At 49.9% G+C, this 19,758-nt stretch overlaps 1 protein-coding gene across 1 annotated transcript; it reads left to right on the top strand.

Moving 5' to 3' along the window:
* Positions 1–17,724: 17,724 nt before the first annotated feature.
* LOC122367903 lies at positions 17,725–19,368 on the top strand. The gene is made up of 2 exons (XM_043341428.1): positions 17,725–18,234; positions 18,528–19,368. The coding sequence occupies exons 1-2, from the start codon at positions 17,729–17,731 to the stop codon at positions 19,018–19,020; spliced, it is 999 nt and encodes a 332-aa protein (XP_043197363.1). The 5' UTR covers positions 17,725–17,728; the 3' UTR covers positions 19,021–19,368.
* The last annotated feature ends 390 nt before the right edge of the window (positions 19,369–19,758 follow it).

Below are 19,758 nucleotides of genomic sequence, written 5' to 3'. Positions count from 1 at the left end.
GGAGATGTCCAGTCGGTCAGGCCGGATCGGCTGCAGGCTCGTCATACCACAGCGATTACGAAGGACTGTTCTAGAAGCCCTCCACGCCAGCCACCTGGGGAAGGAGAAAACGAAGGCCCGCGCAAGACAGATCGTCTACTGGCCCGGGATCTACCGGGATGTGGAAAATGTCACCCGCTGCTGTACCAGCTGCCAGAGAGATCTACTCGCTCAGCAGCAAGAGACCATGATGAGGAGACCGCCAGCGGAAAGGCCGTTCGAACTACACATCGACTTTGCCGATCACGCCGGCAGGAAGTACCTCGTGGCAGTGGACAGATACTCCGGGTGGCTGTTTGTCGCCGACCTCGGTGTAAGCGCCCCCGCTTACACCGGTCCGAAGGACGATAGCAGGCGTCATGACGAGCGCACTCGCTACGCGACTTAGCGTAAATGGACGGCACGGGAAAAGGGCTTTCGGCGGTACCCGGCTTTTTTATGTCGTGTTCAGTAAGTAATGGTTTTATCTCTTTATTTAATTGCCCAACTCCCTTGGACACCTGATAGCGGATGTCAGAATAACAGCAGCACTCCCATTCATATGTTATTTTAGGTGTCGTCAATTACTGTCCGATTAGCGAATTCCAAGCAGCCGACTTATAAAGCACTAATGTCCTTTGAGTCCATTATAATCGGACCTTGTATGTTTATTCTGCATCAGATTATTTCCTGCAAAAAAAATCTAAAGTTCATTTCTCAATTAATTCAAGTCAAATCAGATGATGTTACTTTTAATGCAGGTAATACAGAATCATGGTAGAACACAGCACGGGCAATACACAATTCGCTTATGTGTCTGCACCTTTTACATTGCTGGTGCTTATTTTACAGGAGCCGTGCGGCGGAACGGGCTTACCCAGGACACCAACAACGGCCAGCTGGAGGTGGCGCCACGAAAGTGGTTTACGGGTGCCAGGAACCGCGATGGAGGCCGCCAGGAGAGGACACCAGCTGGAGTTTAAGCGGAGGAGCAGATGAGAGAAGAAGTCTAGAGATGAACAGAAGAGAGGAGAGAGTTTAAACAGCATTTTTGTGTTTATCGATAATATAAATATTGATCACTGACAGTTTGTTTTGTTGCGGTGGCGAACGTTCAGCAATGATCAGGGGGAGTGATTGAAATAACAGACATCGATTATATTATAATCATATTGAAATTAATTGTAGGTTCTGGTGGGAACTAAGATGGGCTTTGGTGAATATTTTTTTGATTAATACAAACGATGCTAGGGAGGTGAGCCAGCATGGGGCCCACCTAGGGCCCACATCTGCTGGCCCACGTGGACCCCATATGGTACCCACCTTGAGCCCATGTGGGCCAGCCCAGGTGGGCCACATATGGTGCCCATCTTGAGCCCATGTGGGCCAGCCCAGGTGGGCCCCATATGGTACCCACCTTGAGCCCACGTGGGCCAGCCCAGGTGGGCCCCACCATTTACCCAGGGACAAATTTATGTGGGCCCCACATGGGCTGCCCACATGGGTCCCACCAAGTGGCCCACCTGGGCCCCATGTGGGGCCAAGGTAATAATGTTGGCTGGGTATGGGTCCCAGCTGGGTCCCATTTCGAACCCACATGGGCTCCAGGTGGGATTTTTCGCTTATACCCATTTGGGTCCCGGCTGGGAAAGCCCATATGGGACCTGGCTGGGCCCCATATGGGTCCCATGTCGAACGCACATGGGCCCCATGTGGGATTTTTCGCTTATACCCATGTGGGTCCCGGCTGGGAAAGCCCATGTGGGACCCATATGTGCCCCGGCTGGGCCCGATTTGGGTCCCATTTCGAACCCACATGGGCCTCATGTGGGATTTTTCGCTTATATCCATGTGGGTCCCGGCTGGGAAAGCCCATGTGGGACCCATATGTGCCCCGGCTGGGCCCCATATGGGTCCCATTTCGAACCCACATGAGCCCCATGTGGGATTTTTCGCTTATACCCATGTGGGTCCCGGCTGGGAAAGCCCATGTGGGACCCATATGTGCCCCGGCTGGGCCCCATATGGGTCCCATTTCGAACCCACATGGGCCCCATGTGGGATTTTTCAATTATACCCATGTGGGTCCCGGCTGGGAAAGCCCATGTGGGACCCATATGTGCCCCGGCTGGGCCCCATATGGGTCCCATTTCGAACCCACATGGGCCCCATGTGGGATTCTTCAATTATACCCATGTGGGTCCCGGCTGGGAAAGCCCATGTGGGACCCATATGTGCCCCGGCTGGGCCCCATATGGGGCCATCTGGGCTGCCCATATGGGACCCAGTTGGACGCCCATGACAAACACATCTGGGCCCCAAGTGGGCAGCCCAGATGGGCCCCAGTTTGCTGCCCACTTGGGGCCCATATGGGCCCCATTTGGGAAGGCTGGCTGGGTTTGAGGTCATCTGAGGGCTCCTTAAGGCCATCTGAGGGCCCTTTGACACCATCTAAGGGCCCTTTGACACCAGATGAGGGCCCTATGACGCTAACTGAGGGCCCTTCGAGGCCATCTGAGGGCCTTTTGAGACCATCTGAGGGCCCTTTAAGGCCATTTGAGGGCCCGTTGTACACGGTCTTCGGTGGTCTAAGGATTAGTTAGAGGCCCATTTGAGGCGGCCGAAGGCCGCCTCAAATGGGCCCCTTCCTTCGAGTTGGGCCCCCCAACTCGAATGGGGGGGCACGGGCCCGTGTGCCCCCCCCTTGTGTGCGCCCTTGGATGAGCCCCCTCTCGCTCCACACACAGCTCTGCGCGTCGCCGAGCGGACTCCACCGCAGCCCGGCAGATCTCCGGCCGCACTCGGCGCACCGCGGACGACACGGCCCTCTTGAGGTCATCTGTGGTTCTGGGGTTGCTTTTGCAGACCTGTGACTTCAGGTGACCCCAGAGAAAGAAGTCAAGTGGAGTGGGGTCAGATCCGGAGAGTGCGGGGGCCAGGTCCGCACCTCTCTGCGGGAGATAACCCGCGAACCGAATCGGTTCCGCAGCCATTCTCGAGTCGCAACGGCCGTGTGCGCCGAGGCTCCGTCTTGTTGGAACCATTGTTGGTCCATCAGCTGCCTGTCTCCACCCAGCCGCCTGTTCAGCGCAGTCCAGAACTTGGCTAGGACTTGCCGGTAGCGCTGAGCGTTGACGGTGACAGACTCCCCAGCGTCGTTCTCAAACCAGAAAGGTCCGATGATGCCACTGCTGCTCATTGCACACCAGGCTGTGCACTTCACACTGTGCAGAGGGGCTTCCCAGTGGCGGCGGAAGGTATTCTAGCCCGCGCACCGACGGGGGGGGGGGGGCGGATATCCGCCCCCCTGAGGTTTTTCGCGAATAGCGGGAAAACCGCGGCGCGTAGCGCCGCGAAATTTGAAATGACTATTCCCTTATCAATTTTACACATGGTGTGCAAGTTTGAACCTCCTACCTTTCAAGGTCAGGTCACCAGTTCACTTTGAATGACCCAACCTCAAGTCACTTTTTTGCAACTTTGTCACCGTGCCAGAGCTACAGTAGATGTCGGAGGCCTTTGAAAGTCGCAGGATGTTATTAGGTCATTAGTAGCTACAATTTGTATATCTCGGAATTTTGATATCGGTGACCTAAGGTCAGGTCAATTTCGCGACCTCCCCATTATAAGTCAATGGGGGAAAAATCAACTCCCTGTTTTTACCACTAAAACGGGTCGGAATGGCCCCATATACCATACATGACTTCATATACGATCAACCTTCACTACCTTGAGGTCTGTTTTGCTGTTGGGCAGCTGTGAGGTCATGTGACGTCATCAAAGGTCACCAAAGGTTTTTGGCCAATAACTCCGTACAGGAACAAGATACAGACGCGTGGATGGTCTCATTGTGTTCAGCTCGTCAAGACGCATCGAATGATATACATGATGACCTCGAGGTCACGTGACCTGAGGTCAACCTTTGACCTTGACCTTTCGAGGTCAACATATATATCATTCGATGCGGATTGACGAGAGGATCACGATGATGCCCTTAGTTTGTTCCTATCTTGACTAATTCGAAAGTTATTCGAGAAAAACTCTCTCCATATTTAGCGCCGCCATTTTGACTTTTTCGACCCCTGTGACGTCATCTTTGACCTGACCTGAAAATGACCTTAGTAAAAATTGTAGATCTTGACCGTGCGTATCCGATGCCGTTTACCGCTTGTCGCTATCTTGCTTCGTTCTCGAGATCTCAGGGGGGGGCGGTCATCCGCCCCCCCCCCGTCGGTACTAAGTTGGCGCAGACCCCCGTCGGTGCGCGGGCTAGGATAGGGGTGCAAACGATATTGAAGCGCCCCTTCCCGCTGGGCGCCCCTTACCATATACACGGTTGTAGTAACACAAACAGTGGAGAGACGTTTGACAATGTGTTGTACCTGTTAATACGTTCAGAATTACAGTTTTTATGTAACGAGAAATAGTTAGGTACATTCCATAGCGTAAATGTAACCTTCATAATGTTCGTTTAGAAACAACCTCATCACCATATCATAAGATTCTCCGAATAAGGCATATCGAAAAGAGTTCCACGGTTCAGTGAAATTAATGCCGCCCCAATCTCCGATAGGCGCCCCAGGTGATACATGTCGCCAATCAACACCAACGGGCGCCCCATTGAAATGAATACCGCCCTTCAACACTGGCAGACGCCCCAGTGGAATGAATGCCGCCCCACAATGCCGATGGCCGTCTCTGCACTGGAAAATCAGTTTCGCCCCTATACAGGCGCCCATAGAAGTTTGCAGAATGCTATTCCTGGTCATAATCATCTCCCCAGTAAAAAACGCAAAATACGCCCTAGCACTAGGGGTGTAACCGCCCATACGGACAGTGCAATTTTACAGGTCCCAATCTCGGACCTCCCTTAACATTCATATTTTGTAAACGGCAAACCGCCCCCGATAAATGTTACACAAACTAATTTCCTCTCGCATATCGGCCATCAGGCCGATATGCATCAGGCCGATTTTTGTCGCATGGAGCCTGCAACGCTATAAGCCCTCATATGTTCGTGTTGGCGTTCGGAGGCTATCGCCTTCAAAGACGTCTCCATACATGTTTCTTTTTCGTCCCACACACAGGCGCCCCTCTTTCGCATGCAGGCGCCCCTCTTCCGCATGGCGCGCTTCTCGAGTGGCTGCGCCCTCCTAGCCTTTATCGCCTGGCAAGATTATATTCGACAGGGTCGGCAGCATCTGCCTTTGTTTCAGATAAGGATGCCCTCCACTCTTCAGCATATCAAAAGATACTTTTCCCAAGTCATTGCCACCCTCTTCGTGTCACAAGTGCCTTTATCAGTTGCGGTGTCGCACTGCTCAGCTTTATGGCCGCCGCACCTTTTATAACTTCCTGCCTCCTCTACAGATTTTCGAGGCGCCCCTTTCCATAGCTTTAGGGTGCAGCTGCCCCCCTTGCCCCCCTGCTTCCGCCGCCACTGGGGCTTCCGCGACCAAATCGGGTGGCTCCGTCGACCAGAATAGAAAATTCTGGAGGTTCACGCGGCCATCCATATGAAAATGGGCCTCGTCGCTGAACCAGATTCGGTGAAGGAACTCATTGTCCTGCTCGCAATTTCTCAAAAACCAGCCGCTGTAAAGAAGCCGTGACTGTTTGTCGACTTTCGACAGTGCTTGGTGAACGGAGACCTTATACGGGAACAGCTGAACGTCGTTTCTGGCCAAACGGTGAGCGGTGGTTTTGCTACAGCCCAGTTCCTGGCCCAGCCGTCTAAGCGACTTTTGTGGGCTCCTCTGGAGGGCTTCTCGTGCCTTTTGGGCGCTTAGAGGCGTCCTCTTGGTTCTTTTTCGGCCACATTTACCCTTTTTTACGTTCTCCACACTACCTCTTGCCAAAAACTTCTCAACTATACTTAAAATGACGGTTCTTGATGGCATTTGGGTCCTTTGTAAGTGTCGGCGTAGCTTACGTTGTGTTGCAACGATTGACTTTGTCTCAAAATAGAAATGTACTATTTTTGTTTTTATGTCTGTACTATACGGCTGCATGATAGAAAGTGATTGATTTTGGTATGAAATAAAATGGCATTGCACGTGCTATCATCACGTGCAATTTGATTGTTGTGATTTTGTTAGTTGACGCCACTAGAGGCAAAAATGATTCGACTGTTTATTTAGGAACTCCCGGTACATAGGCTACGTAGCCTACGTAGACCTCTGAATGGCCACACGAATCTTTGAGGATGCCTTCGAAAATTTCTGAAAACCTCAACTGGCCTATGATAGTTCAGCCGAACTTTTGAGGCGACAGACTTTACTAACCCCAACCCGGCATCTGAGGGGTCACAACTCACATGGGCGTAGGAACGGCTGGAACATTGTGGGTGCATGGGTGCAGAAATCCAGCCATGGCCGGTGAGGGGGGGGGGGGGCGACACCCGAGCGAAGGCTCGTAACGAGCTTTGAGGGTGTACCATGTCGAAAAGGTACCAACCGATAAGTGCATTTGGAAGCATTGATCCTCGCATGTGTAGGGGGGTCGGATGAACCCCCCCCCCCCATGGTTGTTCGCAAATAACTCGCGCAAAAAGCGGCTGAGCGCGACGAAACTTTTAGTACCCTCGAGTTGATCAGTTTTACACCTACTCTAACAATTTCATGACCCTGACCCAAAAAACCTTTGACCTGTGACCTGATTCTCGAGACCATGTTCGGCCGGAATCGCGATTTGGCGTATGTATGTCAGCTCACATTATCCGCGCGTTTCCAGTCTTTTTGTGATTGTAGACGTCCAAACATGTGAAATGATGTTCTTCCCATGCATCACGGTGGGTGTGAAGATAACCTGAAGGTCAGGTCAGGTCATTGACCTTTGATGACCTCGGTTCACTTTTTCGAGTTTTACATGTTTCTACGGTAGTTTATAGGGCTGATTTCGAATTTAGCATCCATTTGAACGTTTACGAAGTAGTTTTAGTGCTTTCGTGACATTCTACGACGCCGTCAGTGGTAGTTGACACCTACTATGGATAGCCGGTAGGACGCCTAATGGTTGACCTGACCTGACCTGACCCGATCTGGCCTAAATGCATGAAGAAATCATCTGTGATCAAAACTAACATCAGATATTTGTGATCAGCACCCCGAAAAACCCGATAACAGCTTCACTTTACGCAGTTCTAGCAGGTCCCGATTTTCCCGACTTTTGAAATATTGACCTGACCTGGAAGGTCAACCAATGAAGCAGGACCTTAAAATTGGGTATCATCCGCTTCCTCTCGTCACGGGCAACACCCTCGTTTTTTTCCGCGAAGCTCTAGCTCGATCAGGGGCCGAACGGCAGGGGGTCCGACCGACCCCCTCCCCCTCCCCCTACACATTAGAAGCTGGAAAACGCTGCACACATTCGAGGGCTAATATTGTCAATATTGACCACCGCAAAAAGTAAAAGCGGTCAACTTAGCCATTTTCGAAGATGTCGGGCTAAAATTTTTGACAGTGGGTCATCGGTTCGGTATGTGTTCAATCACATGCTCCATTTCCCTTTTTTCAGCACAAATGTAAGTTTTGAAGACCATCACTGATCACAGTAGCAAATGCTTCGAAAGATGGATAGTAGGCAACATATCCTGAATTTGCCGTGCTGCATGGGAAGTAGTGTTGATGAAAAAGGGGTTTTTGGTTCAGATTACACCTTTTTGCGTTGTTCGATGGCCAATCAGCAAAACCCATTCGTCCGATCAGCACATAGGTGGCGCCAGTGAGAGGCATTCCGGCAAAACCTTCAGCATATGAGCAAAACGGAATGCTGATCCCACTCCACAGTTCGTCAGTTGGTATTACCTTCGCTATTCGACATAACTGATTGAGTTCCGGCAAAACCTTTGACGATTTGGATAAATGCTTCGTCATTCGGTAATATCCCTTCGTCGTTCACCAAAACATCCCCATGCTAATTTCGGCATTCCTCATAACATTTCGTCAAAACTAAAAACAGATCGCCCCTTTACAGAGAAGTATAAATGTGACCACGTTTATACAGTGCAGTGCGAGGCATAGGTGGCGAAACTCGTAGACCATTGATCCACATAAAAATCGGTAGCGTTCATGAGCGCCATAGGTACAATGTAGATGGACGTAGCTGACATGTTATCGGCTGAAAAATGGACAGGCAACAGAGCAACAGGCTGAATTAGTTAACCCCGCCTCAAACACCAAGGAACAGGCAACAGGCTGGGTAAGTCAGCCCCGCCCCAAACACCAAGGTGTCCGGCCGGCAGGGCCCGGCTCGCCATCTGTTGGCCATTCCCTCGCGAGTCCAACCGGCGCGGCCGCCCGAGGCGTTGTCCCATGACATCGCACGGGCAGTGACGCGATAATGACGGCCGACTTCGTGGTTTGTATTGAAGCGCTTAGGAGTCCGACGCTCAAGAATCTACATGCATGCCTACTCGGTATGGCGCCGGCAGTCTCAGTCCTCGTAGCTATCGTATAACTGCCTTTTCGGAATCCAATGGTTAATTGGTTGCAAATTGCGCTGGAACTGTCATAAGCCTCATCCCTGAATGCGTGATTAACGTTAAACATTGAATATGGCTAGATAAGCACTACATCATTGACATTTTGATCATTGACGAAAGTTTTAAATCAACAGTCATTGTTTACGCACAGTACCGATGAATTTTGCACATCGACTAACCATTTTGTGAAATGTCGAAGCATTATGACAATCTGACAAAGTGTTTTACCTATGACGAACATTGTGCTCAATGACAAAGAGTTATGCAGAATGGTTAAATGGAGTCCAGCCTGTTTTGCCGACCGTCAAACAGTGATGCACATCGCCGATGGGTTATTCTGAATGACGCTTGTCCAAACTGATGCCGAAATGGTTATGACGATTGGCCATCGAACAACGCAAAAAGGTGTATTGTGGGTGCAGAATACATTGTCTGCACCCACTGGATAAATATTGTGGGTGCAGCTGCACCCTTGCACCCATGGTTCCTACGCTTATGACAACTCACGTGTCCCTCTGAGGGCCGCAACACATGTTTCTTATGTCCCTAACAACGTAGGGTCCTTAAGGATTCGACACAGACCCCGACGGTTCACACTGTTATTCGAGGGCTCCAGGCTCACCCTGGGCCTAGTCTCTTAGCGCCCGCCGCCCACACTGGCTTCTGAAAGTTCGTGTGCCCTAAAGGGCTTTCCGGGCCCACCTTAGGCTCGGAAAGCCCTAGAGCACCACATACACGTAAATATTTGGGGTGACCCACGCCGATCTCCGGGATCCTAAGCAGGCTTCTGAGAGTCCACACTGACCCTGAGTGGCCTGAAATGGCCTGGAAGTCGCCATCCTATCTCTAAGGGATCCCTTGCCGCTATGCCGTGCGTAACTTTCGGTTCCGTTAAACATTTTTGGTCGCGTTTGCAGCGCTTCCCTTCACTCGAAAAACCAGAAACTTTTTGTTCACACTCGAGTGAACAAAACACTTCCTCTCACTGCGGCAAGGATGAATGATGTACTTCCGATTCACACTTCCGACATTCTCTCTCAGTCTCCGCCGAATGCCCAATTCTTAGCTACAATCGGCGGCTGGGATAAGCCCTATGCATTTCACGTAAAACCTCGGCATGCATGCGTGCATGGAGGTTTTAGCGAGGTGATTCGATTCAAATGGAGCGTTTTTCACCTTCTTCTGGGTAATGATCATGAGCGACGAGTCTGCACAGGGGCCCTCTGCAGTGCGTCGGCAATCGCAGCTTCTGTAATTCTGACGGTCGTTTTTGTCTAGAAATTTCACAATTTTTTTTTTTTTTGTAAAAAATACATGCTATAGCTACAAGGAAAACTTTGTCACCATCGGATTCCTCGCACCATTGCGCGTCGAATGAAATGTAAAACGAGTGAGTAACGGCTGGGGAAAGGCAAGATTTAACACAAAACTTGATTTTGCCCCCCCCCAACCGAAAATGTCTGGCGACGCCTATGCTTTCAATACAAGGTGGCAGCAATTTCAGTTAACAATAAAGCAGTACATGGCAGTACCTTGAGCTGCGATGATCCATAACCAATCGGCACCTGCAGGCGGCAACTGCAATTTGATCCTCGAGATGTACCCTGCCTCTGTTCCCTGACTTTCCCTTTTCGTTGTACCGGGTGAAGTGAATATTCTGTGAATATTCTTCTGACAGTCAGTTTTTAGTCCTACATTATGTCAATCAGATTTAATTGGTTCAAAAACCGTCGTAGTCTGTCTCATTCGCAGTCTACATCTGCACATGCACACCCATACATGCTCAAAATTTTCACTACGTATGTACTATGTAGTATGTACCTACCCTGCAGCGTACCCTGATGAAAAATGTTTTGTTGAAATCAGAGACACTTCCCAAGGTAGGCCATAGTCCATGGACATATATTTAAGTAAAAACAGATGAAACATATAAACACAATTCCAATCATCAAGTCAACCAGCATCGACAATCTGCACATAAGTTCTAAACCTATTGCAATTTGCAAGACTACTTTGTTTTCAAGCTTTGTATTGCAGAAGGGTGGAAGATGCATGGAATTATGCGACAATTTCAGCGTGCATCCACGCTCGAAAGAGCAGGGTTAATTGCAACAATAACATAATAATAACGTAATTGTAGGTGTTGTGATTCGGTTGTCTCTTGTCTGAGCTGGCCATTGCGCGGGCACTCCAGCGGCGGAACTCGGCATCGCCGCCGTGGCGCGCTGGCAGTTGCTCCAGGCATGGGCGTAGGAACGGCTGGAACATTGTGGGTGCATGGGTGCAGAAATCCAGCCATGGCCGGTGAGGGGGGGGGGGGCGACACCCGAGCGAAGGCTCGTAACGAGCTTTGAGGGTGTACCATGTCGAAAAGGTACCAACCGATAAGTGCATTTGGAAGCATTGATCCTCGCATGTGTAGGGGGGTCGGATGAACCCCCCCCCCCCATGGTTGTTCGCAAATAACTCGCGCAAAAAGCGGCCGAGCGCGACGAAACTTTTAGTACCCTCGAGTTGATCAGTTTTACACCTACTCTAACAATTTCATGACCCTGACCCAAAAGACCTTTGACCTGTGACCTGATTCTCGAGACCATGTTCGGCCGGAATCGCGATTTGGCGTATGTATGTCAGCTCACATTATCCGCGCGTTTCCAGTCTTTTTGTGATTGTAGACGTCCAAACATGTGAAATGATGTTCTTCCCATGCATCACGGTGGGTGTGAAGATAACCTGAAGGTCAGGTCAGGTCACTGACCTTTGATGACCTCGGTTCACTTTTTCGAGTTTTACATGTTTCTACGGTAGTTTATAGGGCTGATTTCGAATTTAGCATCCATTTGAACGTTTACGAAGTAGTTTTAGTGCTTTCGTGACATTCTACGACGCCGTCAGTGGTAGTTGACACCTACTATGGATAGCCGGTAGGACGCCTAATGGTTGACCTGACCTGACCTGACCCGATCTGGCCTAAATGCATGAAGAAATCATCTGTGATCAAAACTAACATCAGATATTTGTGATCAGCACCCCGAAAAACCCGATAACAGCTTCACTTTACGCAGTTCTAGCAGGTCCCGATTTTCCCGACTTTTGGAATATTGACCTGACCTGGAAGGTCAACCAATGAAGCAGGACCTTAAAATTGGGTATCATCCGCTTCCTCTCGTCACGGGCAACACCCTCGTTTTTTTTTTCCGCGAAGCTCTAGCTCGATCAGGGGCCGAACGGCAGGGGGTCCGACCGACCCCCTCCCCCTCCCCCTACACATTAGAAGCTGGAAAACGCTGCACACATTCGAGGGCTAATATTGTCAATATTGACTACCGCAAAAAGTAAAAGCGGTCAACTTAGCCATTTTCGAAGATGTCGGGCTAAAATTTTTGACAGTGGGTCATCGGTTCGGTATGTGTTCAATCACATGCTCCATTTCCTTTTTTTCAGCACAAATGTAAGTTTTGAAGACCATCACTGATCACAGTAGCAAATGCTTCGAAAGATGGATAGTAGGCAACATATCCTGAATTTGCCGTGCTGCATGGGAAGTAGTGTTGATGAAAAAGGGGTTTTTGGTTCAGATTATTGTGGGTGCAGAATACATTGTCTGCACCCACTGGATAAATATTGTGGGTGCAGCTGCACCCTTGCACCCATGGTTCCTACGCTTATGGCTCCAGGTGGCGCTCGGCACACCTCGCCAGATGGTGAGCCGGTCTCGAGGTCGCGGGTTGCAGACACTTTGTCAAGGCGGCGGTTCACGGCCCCGAGCTGCAGGGCGCTACGCTGCCATGCACTGCTGCATTGGTGCGGCGTTTGAGAGGAATTCGTCTCGACGTTCCAGCGTTGCGAATTTGCGAGTTTGTTGATGTTTTATGGAGACCCAATACACCGCTGCGCGCAGCGCGCTGCAGCGCAGTGCCGTGAAACACCGTCCAGGTGTCACCACGGTCGGCCGCTGGCGCAAGATGTCATCTGACAGCTGGCGAGGAACGACCTGTGGAGTGAGCCGTAGCTGCTTATGACGGACCACACAGAAGAACGCCTCACACTCCCGACAGGACAGGCCCCTGAAGTTCCTCATCGCCGAGCTGAGGGAGGGACGACTCGTAGTGTCTCAGTCAGGCAGAAGGTATTCCTGCATGCGGGCCGGATGCACCGAGCTTAGGGCCAGAGTCTCCAGTGGCTCCCCTGACCCCTAGCTGGTTTATGAAGTCCAGTTCGGCCACGGTGACTGGAAACAGGTCTGGATGGACTTGTGGGGGCCAACGTCGCTGCTCGGCACTTCCTCCATGCTGGGGTTGATGGATTCCGGCAGGCAATGCCGAGTGCCCATCAGGAACGAGCAGCGCAGGAGAATATGCTACGGGGTGTCCTCCTCCCAACAGACGGGGCAGAATGCAGCTCTGCAGTGATGGTCAACACACTGATTGCACCTGGCTAGCCGAGAGGGCGCCAGCCTGACTGTAGCGCTACTGGGTAGAGCCGGTCCAGTTGCTGGCTGATGGCTGATAGCTGGTGGACATTCATAGTCGCTGATTGGTTGCCGCAAGTGGGAGTCTGCCACCTGTCAGCAGTCAGAACCAACTGGCTGGCCAGGCCTGGATGGTGCAGGCACTTGTTGCTGTTGGCAGCTTGGTGGCTTACTGTATGTCAATAAAGACTTGTACTTGGATGAGGTTACTCCCTTCCTTGGCAACAGAGTCCATTCTCCTGTTTCCCTCAGGCCACAGGGGTGAGGGTAAGCTGGAGCACGCAAGCAAGCTAGGAGTGCACTCCGAACCTGTAACACAATAGAATTGCAATTGTAACAAAGACCTGCATGGTCAGCACACATCTGCAATCCTGCAGTGACTGTCATCCCAAGTTGGTATGAATTGGAACAAAGTTGGGTCATGGTAGCAGACGTAGCACAAGCTGTTGTGACATGCCATACCATAGGAATAGGTCGTACACGCGCACCGACGGGGGGCGGATATCCGCCCCCCCCCCCTGAAGTTTTTCGCGGATAGCGGGAAAACCGCGGCGCTACGCGCCGCGAAATTTGGTACGACTATTCTCTCATCAATTTTACACATGGTGTGCAAGTTTGAACCTCCTAACTTTTAAGGTCAGGTCACCAGGTCACTTTGAATGACCCAACCTCAAGTCACTTTTTTGCAACTTTGTCACCGTGCCAGAGCTACAATAGATGTCGGAGGCCTTTGAAAGTCGCAGGATGTTATTAGGTCATTAGTAGCTACAATTTGTTTATCTCGGAATTTTGATGTCGGTGACCTAAGTTCAGGTCAATTTCGCGACCTCCCCATTATAAGTCAATGGGGGAAAAATCAACTCCCTATTTTACCCCTAAAACGGGTCGGAATGGCCCCATATACCATACATGACTTCATATACGATCAACCTTCACTACCTTGAGCTGTCTGTTTTGCTGTTGGGCAGCTGTAAGGTCATGATGGTGATAGTTGCGGGTTGTTCAAGTGTTTTGTATGTTGGGCCCTTTTTGAACTCCACCCTACCCCTACCCTACCCCTACCCCTACCCTATCCTACCCTACCCCCTACCCTACCCTACCCTACCCTACCCTACTACCCTACACTACCCTACCCTACCCCTACCCTACCCTACACTACCCTACTCCTACACTACCCTACCCTACCCTACCCTACCCTACTAGCCTACCCTACTCTACCCTACCCTCCTACCCTAACCTACCCTACTACCCTACCCTACCCTACCCTACCTACCTCTACCCTACCCTACCCTGCCATAGTTACCCTACCCTACTACCCTACCATACCCTACCTTACCCTACCCTAGTTCCTACCCTACCCTACTACCCTACCCTACCCTACCCTACCCTACCCTACCCTACCCTACCCTACCCTACCCTACCCTTACACTACCCTGCCTACCCTACCCTACCCTACCCTACCCTACCCTACCCTACCCTACCCTACCATACACTACCCTAACCTACCCTACCCTACCATACACTACCCTAACCTACCCTACCCTACCTTACCCTACCCTTACACTACCCTACCCTACCCTACCCTACCCCTACCCCTACCCCTACACTTCCCCACCCTACCCTACCCTACCCTAAACTACACTACCACCGACAGTCCAAGTTTCAGCTAAATCGGCCCAGAAACGGCTGAGATATTGCAAAAACAAATTTATCGTATTTACTGGCGAATCCCCTTGGCGAGGGGTGCCTTGTGTCGGCCTTCGTTGTCAAAGGTCAATGACCTGCCGGCTCTGATAATTTCCAGTCAGTTTTTAAGCGAACAACTGAGCCTAAAGCACGAGCCTTTTGCTCGGCGCCGGTCGCGGCCCCACCACGTGCACACCGCTGAACCCACACCGTCGAAAATTTAATACGACAAATGAGTGCACGCGCTCGACTTGGCGTGAAAATCTAGCCCCCGTGGCCCTCACCGTTTCCGAGCAATAGCCTGTTTTGCCGTTTTTAATGTTAACCCTATGGCGCACATGAGCACGCGCCACGGGCGCACCCCCGGCCGCATCGTGCCCAAAATTTTATACGACCTGTTGAATGGCGTGACCCACGAGTCGTCAAAATTTCATTCTCCTGCGTCCACCGACGGCGCCGCAATAAGGCTTTTTGGGAGTAACCCCGACGGCGGCGTGGGCGGCGGCGGACTTTTTAAGATTTATAATAGTAGACTAGAGGTACAGGTTTACGCGATAACTGTATGTTTTGATTTAATTATGTTACGGGTGCATTAGTTTAGGCAGTGGCGGCGGAAGGTATTCTAGGATAGGGGTGCAAACGATATTGAAGCGCCCCTTCCCGCTGGGCGCCCCTTACCATATACACGGGTGTATAGTCCGTTTTTTTTTAAGTTTGCCCTCGACTGTAAAGGCCTTTTTGAACATAGCACGTGATTAGGCCACGATTTTCTCTAAACTGTAAATAGTTCCGTAAAAACGCACTACGGGTCAAGGCTTGGCTTGATAAAGAAATATTAGTTTCGATACCAAGAGGGATTTGTGTGCACTTGTGTCGGGGATAACGATGGATTTTAAAAGGGGTAGAGGGCTGGTAGCCCAGGCCCGACTGATTATATTGAATGTTCACGCATTTTTCTGTCGAGAGAGGGACGATGCTGACCGACGGGGTGATGTAAGAACAGTCAATGTTTTAAAAAAGACATGCGATGCAACTGGTGTGTCAGAGGGCACTGTCAAAAATATTCGAAGGGAATATCAAAACGGCCAGGTTAAGGCACCAGGAACGGTGCCACGGAGCAGGGCGGAGCGGAAGACCCTGGATTCTCTGCAGGCTGGTGCCCTCCGAAGGATAATTCACAACATGTACCTTCAGGTAAATGCTGCTTGTTTGCTTACTTCTGTGTTTGATCTTGTAATAGCTGATTAATTGTTGGTCGCTGCATGTGCACAGATAGGCTGATAATAATTAGCTGTTTGTTCTTGTCATAAAGCTGTATGTACGTATCGTATTCAATGTTAGCTTTTCATTTCGCGATGTTAATCCTCGCCCGTATATGGAAGGGGGGGAGGGATCGAACGGACCCCCCTCGGTTTTTCACGAATAACTCGCGTAAAAAGCGGCCGATCGCGACGAGACTTTGAATACCCTCGCGTTAATGAATTTTACACCTACCCTGACAATGTCATGACTCTGACCCAAATGACCTTTGACCTGTGTGGCCTCACCTAAAAAGTAAAACACTTGTTCTAGCTGCACCGATTGTCCGATAACTTCTAGACATTCAGTGATTGATAAGGGCGACAGGATGTACAAAATGTTTATCTCGGAATTCGGATACCGGTGACCTAGTCAGGTCAATAATGTGACCTCTCCCATTATAAGTCAATGGAGGGGAGGGGGGGAATTTCAGTTCATTCGCGTGAACACCATCCAAAACAGTAAAAAATGCATCAATAGCTTTTGATTGAGACAAGATACAGGCTCCAAAACAAGTTCAATATGTTTGTCTCGTCGAGACGAATCGAATGATATGCAACATGACCTGTTGCGGGCAGGTCGTGGCCTTGACCTGCGGTCAAATTTCAAAATGACCTTTCGAGGTCAAATTATACATCCTTTGATGCGTTTTGACAAAAAGCCTCCTTCGCGGCGTGACTTAACCCTCGCCGGCCGAGGGGGGGGGGGCGGGTGCCGCCCCCCCCATAGGGTTTTTTCGCGATAGCTCCGAACACACTGGCGATAGAGAGCTGAAACTTAGCATACCTGACCTTTGATTCAAGCCGGATCTTTTGACACCAACCGCATTTTTGGGTCAGGTCAGGTCACTGACCTATGGCGTCATAAGTGAACCTATGCACGGTCTTCAGATGTCGCAACTTCGCAACGCTCTCACTGCCAGAGGAGATGTCACAGGGAAATGAAACTGACAGGATCTAGTATAGATCATGAGTCTCACAACTTGTATATCTCGGATTTTTGCTAAAGGTCATATGAGGTCAGGTCATTTTCGTGACCTCACCATTATAAGTCAATGGGGAAAAATGACAACTGCTATTCTGGCGCCGGGAACGATCTCCAATCATCTCAAGCACACATAATCGTGATTTGATGCACTCCTTGAAAGGTTAGATGCGTCACTTTTGCAATGTTGACCTTGCGTGACGTCATTTATGACGTCATCAAGGTCATATTTGTTTTTCGTCAATAACTCTTGATCAAATTAAGCTAGCGAGTCGGGAAAGCCACAAATGGACTCAGGAAGACCTGCCGAATCGAATGATATGCGACATGACCTCTTTCGACCAACTTTGTGACCTGGGGGTCCTGGCCTGACCTTGACCTGAGGTCAACACCCTAAGTTGACCTGACCCGGACAAAAAGTATATCATTGGACGCGCCTGAGCAAGGCGAACACGATGCTGCCAAAATCGCGGCTCTGCGGCCGTTTTTTGCGAAGTTATTCACCAAAAACTGAACCGTACCTTGGGGCACTTGACCTGACCTCAGAGGTCACCGGTTGACCTAGGACCTTAAAATCGGGTACCAATCTCTGCGTCTCGTAACGGCGCACACGCTCGTTTTTTCTGCGACGCGCTAGCTCCACCAGGGGCGAAACGGCGAGGGGGGTCGTACCCCCCACCCTCGGCCGGCGCGTATGTAGAAAACCAATAGGTCCGGCGAGGGTTAACCCTCTTTATCTCTTCCCACAGGGTACAGAGCGGGTAACCCTCGACACCATCAACGCTGAGATGCAACAACATCTGGATATCGACATGAGTCGTTCTTGTTTACGCAAGGTGCTGCTGCAAAACGGCTTCCGTTTTCGTAAAGTTGATAAGCGGCGCCTCTTATCAGAAAGGCGAGAGATTGTTGCCGCCAGGGCTTCCTACCTCCGGTCTATCAGACGCTTGCGCCAGTCTGTACCTGACAGTCGCTTTGTATTCCTTGACGAGACCTGGTTCAGCCAAAACGACGTCCAAGAGCGAGGTTGGCTGGACACAGCTGAGATAACCGGCCGTAAAACATCAATCGGCAAGGGACGAAGACTAGTAATTCTGCACGCGGGATCCAGCCGCGGATTTGTTAGCGGAGCGCTCTTCAGCACACGAAATGATGGACAAGCAGCAGACTACCACTCCAACATGTCGGCAGACAAATTCGAGAAGTGGTTTTCTGAACAGCTTCTACCCAACATTGAACCGGGAAGTGTCATCGTCATGGACAACGCGTCCTACCACTCAAGACAAAAAGAAAGGTAAGCAGCTAACCCTAACCACATTTTCGCAGTTTTCACGGCTGAGATTTCGTGCAAGGCCTGAGGAAAAACAAAACAATTAACTTGATATACGACATATTTGATCAACATATTAATGCTATATTCACTATTAGTCCGTGGTTTATAGTTATTTCATTTCTAGTATGACAAAAGACTATGGTTTAAGCGGCGAACTGTCTCGTAACAGTCAGTCGTGTTCATGACCCCGCAATCGTTCTGTTCTTAAGACTTAACATTTTTTGTTCATTTATTTTCCGATTGTGTTCTTCCAGAGCCCCCACAACCACCTGGCGAAAAAAGGACATCCAGGACTGGCTGGATGAGCGAGGCTTGCAGTACGACGACGACCTGCGCAAGCCGGAGCTCGTGCAGCTGGTGAAGAGCCTGCACCTCCCAAAGAAGTATGTGATCGATGAGCTGGCCGCGGAGAAGGGACACCAGATTCTTCGCCTCCCTCCTTATCACTGCGACCTTAATCCCATCGAGCTCATCTGGTCTCAGCTGAAGGGACTGATGCGTCAGAGGAACCAGGGAGGAAGGCTGGAGGCGCTGGAAAAATTGCTGGTCCAGTGCACCGAAGACATCACGCCACAGCTGTGGGAGAGTTGCTGTCGGCACGTCACTGACCTGGAGAACGACTACTGGAGGAAAGACGGCCTTCTAGACGACCTGGACCCAGTAGTCGTGAACATCGGCAGCGACAGCGAGGACAGCGACGACGACGACGACGACGACGACGACGACGACGACGACCAGACTGAGTGATCTTGTTCCGATCGCTTTGTTGTTCTGCCTGGTTTGTAGTCGGCTGGTTGGTCGATTTGTTGTGTGTTCGATCAGTAGGCCGCTGTTTTTTCCCGTCGGGCAGTTAGTCATTGGTGGTCAGTCCGCTTACTTTGGACCAGTGAGTCTGTTTGTTCTATGTCGCCGGATATAATGTGCTTATGTCTGTGTTTCGTGACTCGCTGTTTTAGCTGGGCTGTCCTTTATATCCGTCTGGTCTTTTACCTTACCGCCGAATTCACGGTCGAAGCTTGTTCCTGGTCACGCTGAATACGTTTCCATACATGAATACGAAGTGTCTATATCATCTTAATTTGACGAGTTCAGTTGTGACAAAGCGATGATCTGGTTTGATTATATATATATATATATATATATATATATATATATATATATATATATATATATATATATATATATATATATATATATATATATATATATATATATATATATATATATATATATATATATATATATATATATATATATATATATATATATATATATATATATATATATATATATATATATGATGCGCGACAAAATAATATCGAACATGTCAATGGAGAGATAATGAAGCTCAGAAAACTATTTGCGAGAAGCCACCTAAACGTTTTAGAAGTATCTACGGCACTTCGATATCTTTGACATCTTGACATGTAAATTTATAAGCATGGCCAGCTTACCTCTCATTCTATTCCAAAACGGGAAAATAAA

This window comes from Amphibalanus amphitrite, unplaced genomic scaffold (assembly GCF_019059575.1).
Source record: "Amphibalanus amphitrite isolate SeventyFive unplaced genomic scaffold, NRLGWU_Aamphi_draft 000904F_arrow, whole genome shotgun sequence".
Taxonomy (NCBI): domain Eukaryota; kingdom Metazoa; phylum Arthropoda; class Thecostraca; order Balanomorpha; family Balanidae; genus Amphibalanus; species Amphibalanus amphitrite.
This window is presented reverse-complemented; position numbering and strand designations above follow the sequence as displayed.